This window comes from Acipenser ruthenus, chromosome 32 (assembly GCF_902713425.1).
Source record: "Acipenser ruthenus chromosome 32, fAciRut3.2 maternal haplotype, whole genome shotgun sequence".
NCBI classification, from domain to species: Eukaryota; Metazoa; Chordata; class Actinopteri; order Acipenseriformes; family Acipenseridae; genus Acipenser; species Acipenser ruthenus.
In genome coordinates this window covers 699,366-712,276 of record NC_081220.1, presented here as the reverse complement: position 1 = coordinate 712,276, position 12,911 = coordinate 699,366, and the positions used below count along the sequence as shown (strand labels likewise).

General features: G+C 43.5%; 1 protein-coding gene across 1 annotated transcript in view; it reads left to right on the top strand.

The window, feature by feature from the left end:
- The window catches only part of LOC117965099 (interferon-induced very large GTPase 1-like), a 32,941-nt gene extending 29,647 nt beyond the window's left edge, over nucleotides 1-3,294 (top strand). The window contains exons 5-6 of the mRNA XM_059006291.1: nucleotides 45-2,502; nucleotides 3,003-3,294. Coding sequence (XP_058862274.1) covers nucleotides 45-361 — 317 coding nt within the window. The 3' untranslated portion in view covers nucleotides 362-2,502; nucleotides 3,003-3,294. The remainder of the gene's footprint in view (nucleotides 1-44; nucleotides 2,503-3,002) is intronic.
- Nucleotides 3,295-12,911: the final 9,617 nt, after the last annotated feature.

The window sequence follows — 12,911 nt, the reverse complement described above, 5'->3', positions numbered from 1 at the left end:
AGTCAAAAAAATGATCATAGTATTTTTGTTTCTTTTACTTTTAGTTTCTAAATTCACGCGTCTTGCCGGGGTGCAAGGTGCACCCTATAGCCCTACAGGAGATCGCTGTTTGGAATCCGGGCTGTTCCACTGGCCGGGCGCCTGCAGGCCTGCGGTGCTGTCACTTGATCTGTGTTGCACGATAGGTCAGGTGGCTCGGCTGTGGGTTTGCAGTGTGAATAAAGAGGTCGGCTTGATGGTGCACGTTTCAGAGGATGCACGTGCTTGTCTTCGTCTCTCCCGAGTCGATACGGGAGTTGCAGCGCTGAGAAAGGGTCTTAAAAACAATAGGATAATCCAAACTGGGAGAAAATGGGGGTAAAATAATTGTTGATTCCAAATTTAAAAAATAATGATAATGTGTAAAAATAATAATAATGTGTAAACATATTTAAAAGAATTATTAGCTCATGTTTAATCATTTAAAAATATTTTCAAGCAGGCGTCAGCGATGAGTCCATACACGGACGTGGTAAGAGTTGTCCATGTCCATTCACATTAGTCTTCGCATTGCAGTCAGGTCAGAACAGAGCAGCAGATAATGCATTTACTTCAACTGAGCTGTCCAAAACTGGGCAAAGTTTTCAAATCAAATCAGTGTTTCTCAATTGGAATCACAATACTCAGTGTTTTTCGAAGATAACACAATGGGCAGTGCAACGTGTTGGTGCCATCTTTTTAAAAAACAGTGAGGAATACATGAGTTAGCCAGTCCAGACACTGAACGAGCCTTCAGTCACATGAATGGGATCAAAACCCTTTACCCAGAATCAACTGGAACCATGCCACGCTGATGCTAGCTGTCCATATATACTGTACTGTATCAGCAGTACACACCAGAACTTCCAGCTTCAGTCAGAGTTTGCAAAACCAAGAGTGAAGGTAGGGCCTGATCACACAGCCGCAAGTACGTTACTAAAAGTCACCAGATTTTCAGTTAGATCTGGAATTTTTACTGACATCGGTGCAATTTAATTATAAAATATTCAGAATATAAGAAAAATTAAAAGACGATCGTATCGGACTCAACTGGTAAGTTATGAGATTTATTTGTATTTCTTTAATGTCATTTTTACTGTGAATCTTGTGTTTAAGGAAAATAGAAAGAACATTTTACATCCAGTTCATGTTCACAAGTGCAAAAGCACCTCTCTGGACTCTGGACACAATGTAGCATTTCATTAACAATGTACTGACTCTTCCAGCCCTCGTCTGGGAGGTTACTGGACCTCCTCTGCTTTTGACCAACTTTGAGGACCCCCCTGTTTTTTAGTCCCATGCGAAAAATAATGAAGTGACATTTTTACCTGGGTAACAATCCACTACAACGTCAGTCAAACCTGTACTAAGAGACCACTCAAGAAGGGACAGTCAAATAATGTCCTTTTCTTAACACAGGTGGGATCTTAAAAGAGGGACCCATACATTTTCTATTTCTCTCTGACATGCCTTCCTGTAATTATGTATGTATGTTTAAAATACACTGTCTCGAAGATGGAATATAAACATAAGGAAGTACAGTAATTGAATTACATTCATTTAATATGCCAGTTCTTTCCATTTCAAAATGTTCTGTATCTGCTTCTTTCCAGCGCCACGTTTTTCTGGCACTTCCCGTCGTTCCAAGTTCAGTAACTTTAACATCTAGGGTGGGGAGGAACTTTCGCTTCTCTGTGTTTTCTCTCTTCCTTTACAGGAGAGCGCTGTTGTTTTAATAATATGTTTATTGATTATGTGAGTGTGTGTGCCGGTTTACTGTCAAAATAAAAAAAAAACGAATGCAGTCAAGTCAACTCAAAATTCTCACTTATTGAAAGATAGACCAATATACAATAGTAAATAAAGTTATTTAAATAATCCCTGGATTTATAAACATCAAGTTTATGAGCAAACAAAGAAGGTTACCAGTATTAAAATTATTATTATTTCTAAACCACTGGTTTTTAATCTCACAATACATTTTCAGTTTAAAACCGCTTAGATAATATTTAATATCTGCTGGCTTGCAATGCGCTCCTCTGAAGGTTAGATATGATTTGCAGGTATGAATATAATCCTAATACACTCCTATTGATATACAATAAAACCTCTATTTTCCAAACTAATTGGGACCAGGTGGTGTTTTTATAGTGGAATTATTCTGGTTTGTGTTATACTGTGCAGTTAGAATTGTAGGCTATACGGTAAATCTCATTTATGATAACTAGAATGTGATTCAAACAACATAGTGTTGTTTCAAGATTGGTATATACACCTGTTCGTCCATTAAAAGCAATAAACAGATTATCGATAATATTCTTGTTATCGCGATGATGAAAAAAAAATTAAAAATCAATAACAGCCTCACGATAGATACTGATCGGTCTGTCGTCCCCTCCCTAGTTGGAAGGCAGGGAAGTCCCCCTCAGGGCAGCCAGGAGAGTGCAGAGTGCCAGGCAGCAGAGGTACCCAACCACGCAGAAGGTAAGCACCAGGGTGCTGTGGTAGCACTCCACCTCGATATAGGCCTCTGTCTCGGGGAGAACGTAGCAAGACTCTGGGGGAACATACATACTGTGACAGAAATATAATGAGTTTTGGTTGTAAGTCTCCCTCCTGACCTGTGAGGGCGCTAAACAGCGAAAGGGGAAGGCTTTGGATGGACTGGCCTGACAGTTCTTTCCCCGGGCTGGGAAGTTGGTCAGTCTGGAAGAAGACAAGACTCCATTGCAGGAACGTATTGACCCGGAAGAGAAACAATGTAGCAGCTGCAGACAGTAGAGACAGCTGCAGTCGTTTACCAAGGTGTCATGCGTGATAGCACAAAGGGGACGGAGAATTGTAAATGTTTTTCTTTGCTTGGGTTTCAGAGCATACGTAACTGGATCGGGAGAGATCCCCTGTGTATTGTGAGCAGTATTCATGTGTGTTTTGTTTGTTTGTAGCACTGTTAGTAATTGTCTTTTGTTTTGTAAATTCACTAGACGACTAACACGTCTCCGGAGCTGTCGCCTTGGGTCAGCACTACCCGGAACAACAACACCACAGTCACTGTTTATTGTTATCACCCACCTTGAGCACTACTGCACGCACCCGGACTGGTGACCGTGTTTAGTAATATTGTGGGGCGGATAACGTGTTATTATTATTTGGTTTTGCAAACCATTATTATTGTTTCCTTCTGTGTTTTACACATTGATGTGTATTGCTGGAGGATTATTCTTTGGTCGCCAGACCGGGAGTTTTACAAAATAAAGACCCCTTTTCCAAACCGGATTACAGTTTCCATTTGTGTGATTATCCCTGCACTGCATCACCTCTGCACCTGTTTCTACTCAGACCACATACACACCATTTTTGATCAAACCATTGGGGCAACCTTGCCCAGCACAAAGCAAGTAGGCACAACTGTAAAACCAATGGGGGCCAAGGTTGTCCCAATTGTTTCTACTAAATTGGCTTGTGTTTTTCATGCGTTTGATCCGCATTTATTGTGCCTGAAAAACACAAGCAGAGTTAGTAGAAACAATTGGGGCAACCTTGGCCCCCACCACTTTGACAGTTGTGTGTGCTGGAATTGATTGAGGATTATGATTTCATTACATGAGAGTAGATGTTAAAACTTCATGCTGATTTGAACTCGGCTCTCACCAAGATAAGCACCAACTAAGACATAGCTTTACAGTAAACTAATGTGTCCACCTGTGTCTCCATCCATTTGCGTTTCCTTCCATATGATGATATAAGTATCCTTCTGTCTGGTGTTGATGGCTGAAGTGTAATGCTGGCTCCAGAGATCAGCTTATTTTGCCTCCCTAGCACATCAGCACACACAACAGCTGTGATGCTGGCTCCGGGGATCAACCACAGTGCGGTCTCACCAGTGCATCAGCATGACAACCGTCTGGATTGAGCTAAGTAGGGTACATCTCTGTGATCTTCAAGTGGGCACCTTCCATCCTCTGTGTTTTGTCGACTAGCCTAAGCCACCTCAAGAGGGCTCGGCAGTGATTCTAGCGTCCCAGCATCACCCCCCTCCGTCCCCCACTCAAATCAGCCCAGCTTACTTACCTGTACATCAGCGTTTCTTTCTATTGTGCTTGAGATCCCCAACCAGAATCTTTCCATCTCAATCACAGCCAGCTGCTACTCCTCTCTGCTGTTGTAGATAAGTTCTTCACTGTGCGACGCAACTCCTGGCCATTGAATCCGACGTCTCTGAGAAACCGACTTGTAGAGTGTGCCACAAATCCTCGACAACCCACCTCCACTGGGTAAACCCGGACTCTCCATCCTCGCTGTTCCGCTTCAGCGGCTAGTTAAGCATAGTGCAGTTTCTTCCTCTCATACGCCTCATCTACAGCATCCTCCCATGGCACTGTTAACTCTACTAGTTGAACAAGGCATGCTGATCCAGACCACAAGAAAATATCTGGTCGAAGGTTAGTGGTGGTAATCTCAGCTGGAAAAATAAGCCGTTGACCAACATCTGCCAGCATTTTCCAGTCTAGCAGCTTCCAGTTGTCTTGGGCGAGGATTTTAACACCTTTTCTTGGTGGTTGGTCTCCCGGGCGGAGGAATGTTGTCTTTTGTGTGTAATGTTTTGATGGAACAGGTGGCAATTTATTGGACATGTTACGCCTGTCTTCCAGTGCTAAGGCCAAACATCGCAGCACCTGGTCAGGGCACCAAGTAAACTGTCCTTGGCTAAGAGCCACCTTACATCCTGTGAAAATGTGCCTTAATGTTGCAGGTAATGAACACAAAGTTCATGAGGGATCCTCTCCTACCCAGAGGTTTAGGTTCTGTGGTGATGGGAGAACATCATATGTTGACCTGATGAGGAAACTGATCCTGCTTTGTTCCATAGGTCTTGCCAGCCGATCTTGCATTGTTCCACACTCTCCCATGTCATCCATTCAGTGGCAGCTGGTGAGGTCTGTGGCAGGGGAGGTGGGAGCATGAGTGGAGAATTAGTGAGTTTGAGTTGTGGCTGAACCCAGCTGTACGGCACTCTTGGTGTGTCAGAGGAGCCTACCTGTGTATATCAGGGTGTCACAGAGCAGCTCACAGGTTGATGGTGTCAGTGTGGAAAAGGCTCCCTAGGTGGGTGGTTTGCTGAAGACGTATTATTCTCCCTCCCTTTCTCTGATCACAGGGCGTCACACAGCAGGGCAGACTGGGTGGATGGCTGTTTGAGGTCTACTCTGTCTTTTTCAATCCCTCCTTCTCTCTCTCTGTCTCTGTCTCTCGAGGATTGTGGGATTGTGGGATTGTGGGAGGAGCCAGGTGGTGAGTGGAGCGCGGGAGTTGTGGTTCAGGAGAGTCTAAGCTTTTGCAATTATTTATTTATATATATTTATATTTTTGTGTTTTATGTAAAATGTGTTTGTTTATCTGTCTATCGTAATAGTTTTAGTATATTTGTGAGTCATTGTTGTTTGTTTAGCTGATTGTAGATCAGCAGAAACGCCGATATTGCGTGTTCGGGGGGAGCGGGGGGGTACTGACTCGCCGGCACGGTTGCCGCTGTGTGCCTGATATCGGGGTGTCGGTGGAGGAATGCCTGGTGGCGGTAGGAGAGGTTGTGGGCTTCAATAAAATAAAATCAGCTTCAAGGATGAATAAAGCTCTAGTCATTTTTTAACTGATATGGATTTGGTAAACAAGCTGGTGGAGGAGGGGTTTAGTGTGCAGGGGTCTTTTATTGAAGTTTCACCTTTAGTAACACCCGTAACCAAAGTAATACTGTCTAATGTCCCTCCCTTCTTAAAAAAACGAGTTACTGGAAACAGATTTAGCAAGATATGGAAAATTGATGTATCACATTAAGACGATTCCTCTAGGATGTAAAACTCCCAGTGTTAAACATGTCTTGTCTTTTAGAAGACAAGTGTTTATTTTACAACACGATCCTAATTTAGTTATTGAAGTAGCGTGGAATTTTAATGTCAAGGGGATTAATTGTGTTGTTTATGCTAGTTCTGATATGATGAGGTGTTTTAAATGTGGAGCGAAAAACAGGGATCGGGCTGAAACACAGCAGGATAAGGGAGCTCCTGGTGGGGAGGAGGCTAGGGGTGACCGGGGAGAGCGGGAGGACGAGCAGCCCCCGGAGCCAGCAAAGTCCGAGTCGGCGGAACCAGCAGAGCCCGAGGCAGCGGTGCCTGAAGCCGCAGAGCCCGAGGCAGCGGTGCCTGAAGCCGCAGAGCCCGAGGCAGCGGTGCCTGAAGCAGTGGTGCCTGAAGCAGCAGCGTCAGTCGTGTCTGAAGCAGTGTCGACACCGCAGCATAAGAGACACAGCCACAGCCAAGCGCAGACAGCCTCAGGGCAAGAGACTGGACAAAGCCAAGAAGAGTTTGAAATGGTGGCTAAAAAAAAAGAAAAAGAAAAACAAACAGTCTGAAGAAGGAGAGCCCAAGCAAGACCCTGGGTTAGTGTTTGTGGGCAGCGGGGAGAAGACTCAGTCTCCCGGCGTGAAAGTTGCAGAGCGGAGGCGATCCCCAACCGATGCCTGAAGAGGAACTGACGTCTTCCCCGGAGGCTGTGCCACCTTGCCCTGAGGAAGAACGCACAAGCACAGAACTGCCCCAGTCTGACTGAGACAGGTAGCAAGACAGGAGAGGGCACCAAGGCTGAAGCTGTGGCTGTGGAGAGCAGCGAGGCTGCTTTAAAAGATGGGGCAGACGGCGAGGAAGACGAGGGCATGTACGAGTCGGATGACGGGGGACTCTCTGATTCCTCGTTAATCTCAGATGTCCCTGACAGCCAACCCGTCAGGAGAAAACTCTATACACTGCAGTACATTTGCAACTTTCTTGACAGTACCAAAGGTAAGAGGGGAGTGGAAAATAAAAGTTTTTTTTCCGATTTAAAATGGTTTTTACATTCTGCGCAGGTAGTCTCCAAGAAGTCCACACTTGAGGAGCTAGATCAGCAGAAGAGATACCGTTTAAAAACAGTAGTACAGATGGTAAAGAAAATGATACGTTTAAAAACATTATTTTAAAATTGATTTTTTTAATACGACTTTTTTATTGTTGTTTTTTAGTGTTTGGTTTAACTTGGTCTTAAATATTCTAACCGCCATGGGAAAGTCCATTTTTATTTCCTTTAACGTTAATGGCTGTAGACAGTCTTTTAAAAGAGCAAAGTTATTTGATTTTTTAAAGCAGAAAAGGGCTGGGGTTGTGTTGCTGCAGGAGACGCACACTGAGCAGGATAATGAGGCGGTCTGGCTGTCAGAGTGGGGAGGTCAGTGTGTGTTCAGTCACGGCTCCAGCACCAGCGCGGGAGTGGCGGTGCTTTTTAAATCAGACCTGGCTGTCACTGTAAAGCAAGTAGAAGAGATTGAGAAGGGGCGGCTTTTAAAAGTACAGACGCAAATAGCTGGTTTTAACTTTACTTATATATATATATATATATATATATATATATATATATATATATATATATATATATATATAATTTATGCACCGAATACAGGGAGAAAAAGAACTGTATTGTTTAATAAGTTGAATCAGACAATTTTAAAAATGCAATAATAATGACGTATTAGTGGTTGGGGTGATTTTAATTGCACTGTAGATTTTACAAAGGATAGGAATACTGAGGAGCCACATCCTCAATCCTCCCGAGAGCTGACTGCAGTTTTACAGTCCAGTGACCTGGCTGACTTATGGAAATGATTGCACCCTCGACAGTACACGTGGACCCAGTCTCTTAATAACTACACATCTAGAGCACGACTGGACCAGCTTTATTCATTCCGCTGTCACCTCAATGTTTTTGTAGGGGCAAGTATCATTCCTAATAGTCTGTAGGAACACCACTGCCTGTTAGTTAATGTACTTATTCCAACTGAAGCACACAAATATTCTTATTGGCATTTTAACATTCAATTATTAAAAGACTGTAAATTTGGAAATATTTTTAAAGAGTTTTGGAAAATCTGGCAAAAACAAAAGAACAATTATCAAGATTTAAGGCAGTGGTGGGGGGAAAAAACAAATTAAATTTTTTTGTCAGCAGTACACCCTGGAGGCAAACAGGTCACTAGACAAAGCAGTCAGGGAGTTAGAGAGAGACATTCTAAACATAGAGAATAATGGAGATCACTCTAATGAGCAAACCTTCCAAAAAATAAAAGAAAAAAGGAATGTGCTGGGCAGCTTGCTGGAGGAGAAGGTGAAGGGGGCGTTGGTGTGTTCTCGCTTCGTGGAGCTGAGGGACATGGATGCACCCACTTCCTTCTTCTTTAGCCTGGAGAAAAAGAGAGCATGCAGCCAGCAGCTGAGGTGTGTGCGGACGCCCTGCGGCAGAGAACTACACAGCAGAGAGGAGATCAGTGAGGCAGCTGTGCAGTTCTACAAGCAGCTATTCACTAAAGAACAGTGTGATCCTGATGACACAGAGACTCTGCTCCAGGATCTACCCAGCCTGAGTGAGGAGGAGCAGAGCGGACTGGATACAGAACTGACCTTTGAGGAGCTGACCACTGCAATGACACAGCTCTCCAGCGGGAAGGCACCTGGGATAGACTGCCTCCCCGCAGAGTTTTTCAAACATTTCTGGGCGGTGATCGGGGAGGACTTCTTCCAGGTGCTGAAGGAGAGTCTGGGGAGAAAAGAACTGCCTCTCAGCTGCCGCAGGGCAGTGATCATACTGCTGCCCAAGAAAGGAGACCTCTGCCTTTTAAAGAACTGGAGACCTGTTTCGCTGTTATATGTCGATTCGAAAATCATTTCGAAATGTCTCGCAAATAGGCTTAAAAAGTGTTTAAGTACAGTAATACACAAAGATCAAAGTTATTGTATCACAAGAAGATCTATTTTTAATATTTTAAATTTTTTAACTTTGAGTGAAATATGTCATTTTAATATGGGATTGGTCTCCCTTGATCAAGAGAAGGCTTTCGAGAGGGTCGACCACACCTACCTTGTGAAAGTCCTGACAGCCTTCGGGTTTGGCCCTGTTTTTGTTTCCTACATAGAGCTTTTATACTCAAATGTTTTTAGTGTTTTAAAGATTAATAATGTGTTGAGCAAATCTTTCTCTGTGAGCAGGGGCATTAGACAGGGCTGCTCTCTGTCTGGCATGCTGTATTCATTAACTATAGAGCCACTGTTGCATCTTCTGAGGGGCAGGTTGTCTGGCTGGGCAGTGCCTGCCTCACCCGTCCCTGTCTCTGTGAAAGTATTGGCCTACGCTAATGATGTGAACGTGTTTGTATGTAGTGATGGGGACGTCCAGGCTCTGAAGGAGAGCTTGGCAGTGTTTCACATTGCCTCAGGCCCTGCAGTGGGACAGGACTGGGATTAAGGTGCTGAGGGTGTTCTTTGGGACAGAGCTGTTCATGCAGAGGAATTGGGAGGGCCTGGTGTATAAGGTGAGGGGGCGGCTGCACAGCTGGCAGGGGCTGCTGGCTCAGCTGTCATTCAAGGGGAGGGTCCTGGTCATCAATAATTTGGTGGCCTCGATGTTATGGCACAAGCTGGCGTGTCTGGACCCTCCATGGGGAATGGTAGAGGAGATTCAGAGGATATTGCTGGATTTCTTCTGGAGCGGGAGACACTGGCTGAGGCTGGCAGTTCTGTACCTCCCCACTGATGAAGGGGGGGAAGGCCTGGTCAGCATTGCCAGCAGGGTGGCAGCCTTCAAACTGCAGGCAGTAAAAAGACTCCTGTATGCTGAGGAAGGTGCTCACTGGAGAGAGATAGCCTTTTATTTTCTGAGAAGAGTAGAAGGAACGGGGTTAGATCGGAGCCTGTTCTTAATTGATTTTTCCAGGTTAGGTAAGTCAGGTCTCCCCTCTTTTTATGTTAATGTTTTTAAAATGTGGCAGACAGTAAGAGTGGAGAGGGAGGAGGGGTCAGTGACAGGGCAGTCTTTATTAGAGGAGCCCCTCTTCTTTAATCCTTTCTTTCCCATTCATTTTTTTCAGTCGTGGGTGCTGTATGCCAGTTTTGTCAAGGCCGGTGTAACCCGACTGGCCCACCTGATTGTGTCAGGCCACCCCTGTTGGAACTCAGCAGCTCAGCTGGCCGGGCGGCTGGGCTGGTGCTCGGAGAGGCTGGCTGAGAGAATGATTAATGAGCTGAGGAACTCTCTCCCCCCAAAACTCAAGGAGACTTTGAGGGAGGGGCTAGCTGGGGGGTCAGATCAGGGAGGGGGACCCCTTTTTCTCTATAGTTTTTTTTATCCCCAGATTTAGGTGAGGAAGAGGGCGGGGAAGGAGCGAGAATAGGGAAAGTGGAGAGAGTAAAAAATATAGCTCTCCACGTAGGAGAGGGGAAAAAACTATATGAGCTGCATGTTAAAACAGTCCAGTCCAAGCAGCAAAAAGGGCTTGTAGACACAAAGTGGAGAAGCCATTTACAGGTAGTAGAAGAAAGAGAGCCAGTGTGGAGGGTGTTGTACAAACTGCCCTTAACTAAAAGAGTAAGGGACCTACAGTGGAAGATCCTGCACTGCGCCGTGTCTACGGGACGGTTCCTCCACAGAGTGGACCCCAGCATCAGTGTGGAGTGCTGCTTCTGTGGGGAGGAGGAGACAGTGTTCCACACCTTCAGTGATTGTGTCAGGCTGGGGTCATTCTTTCACTTCCTGCAGGGGCTCCTGCAAGCTTTTGGGGTGACTTTTAGCAAGGAGATTTTTATTTTTGGGTTCCCCTATAGCAGGGGTGCCCAATTCCGGTCTGGTTTTTGTTCCAACTGTACACTAAATTGCTTAATTGGACCAATTAAGCTTCTAATAAGTGATTGATTGGTCCAATTAAGTAATTTAGGGGGCAGTTGGAACAAAAGCCAGGAGAACACCGGCCCTCCAGGACTGGAATTGGGCACCCCTGCCCTATAGTTTTAAATCAAGGAATAGGAGTGTTTTAATTAACTTTATTTCAGGGCAGGCAAAATTGGCCACTTTAAAATCCAGGAAAAATCAGATTTTAGAGGCAGGACTAACGGACGTTGTCTAATTGTTTCGTATTTTAGCAATCAGCCGGGTAAAGGTGGATTTTAATTATTTTAAAATGGTCAGTAACCTGGAGGGCTTTCAGGAGAGGTGGTGTGTGGGAGACGCCTTGTGCTCATTGAGTGAGGAGGGAGAGCTGCTGGTTAACTTCTAGTTTTAATTTTGTTTTATTGTTTTACAGTGTTTTTATTACTTTACTATTAATCTGTTTTTACAGGAAAACACTGTTTAGGATTTTTTTTAATATTGGCTATTTTTGTTTTATTTACATTTTATGATCCTTTTATTTGGTCAAAATCTGTTTTTAAAGGAGAACATGTTGTTGTTTTTTAGGATTTTATGCTGATGCGCTGGGGAGGTTTCGGCTGACCCCCGGTGCCAGCAAGTATATTAATCGTGTTTTACCTTATTATTGTTATTGGATGGATTTTAATTGCAGTGATTTAATAAAGGATCTTAAAAGTCAAAAGTCTCCCTCCCTCTCTCTCTCTCTCTCTCTCTCTCTCTCTCTCTCTCTCTCTCTCTCTCTCTCTCTCTCTCTCTCTTTCTCTCGCGCACGCGTGTACACACAAACACACACAAAATTATATAAAATTTAATTTCTTCTACTTAGAGTTTATATTTGTGTGTTTGTGGAACATCTAAAAGTTACATTTCATTAACACTAGAACTGCCTTTTACAATACATGTTTCTATTTTGAATATAACCTACAATATTCAATTTCTTTATATATATATATTGTAACACAGCAGGGAGTGGGTTAAATCCTCCCTGCAGAAAAACATGTGCGTAGGCACATTTGTTTGTTTAATTGTTTAATTTAATTGTTTTATAGTTAATTATCCCCTGCACCTGGTAGTGATTGTAAATTAGGACCAGGTGCGGGGTATTTAAGAGTTGCAGTCAGTCTGCTCAGGGCTGCTGTGTAGAAGGAGACGGGTGGTGTGTTCTGTGTCCAAGCAGTCAACTGGAAAAGCAAGTCTTGTGTTAAAACTGTGTGGTTTGTTTTTGTGTATGCCAGGTAAACGGCATAGCCATCCTGCAAGCTAGTCAGGGACCAGCATACTGTGTAGTAAGCGCTCTGAAGGAGCTAGGTGTTTGTTTTGTTTTTGTGTTTGGTTTTTATTAAAGAAAAAATAGCGCGTCAGCGCTGGAAAACTCCTGTGTCCTGGGTCAGAGTTTAACGGGGCAACAAACCTGAGTGGTGCATATATATATATATATATATATATATACACACACACACACAAGCGGTTATCTCTAGCAGCAGCTCAACCTGGATTCTGTGCTGCAAGTGACACACAAGATAAATCACATGTTACTTTCGTTTTAGATTAAAAACTACTTTTGTTTTTACAATTCTGTAGTGCATATACCTGTTTACACACTAGTTTATTTTGAAATATTTATTTTATTATAGTTTTTCATTTTTAAGTAACTAGTGCCTTATATGTGGCAAGTTAGAAAATAAACCCTTTTATGTTTAATTGTTCATTTAAATACAGCATTTCGGCTGTGCAGATGTTTGATATGATGTGCTTGAATAAAACTTTTGAGTTGTATCTGATAGTTTGTCTTTTCATTTTAATATTGATGAGGTCAACGGCCAACAAGATGCTCGGATGTATTGTGAGAAGTGTTGAAATTAAATAAGGGAAGTAATGTTAAAACTTTACAATGCATTAGTAAGACCTCACCTAGAATATTGTGTTCAGTTCTGGTCACCTCGTTACAAAAATTGATATTGATGCTCTAGAAAGAGTGCAAAGAAGAGCAACCAGAATTATCCTGGGTTTAAAAGGCATGTCATATGCAGACAGGCTAAAAGAATTGAATCTATTCAGTCTTGAACAAAGAAGACTACATGGTGATCTGATTCAAACATTCAAAATCCTAAAAGGTATTGACAATGTCGACCCAG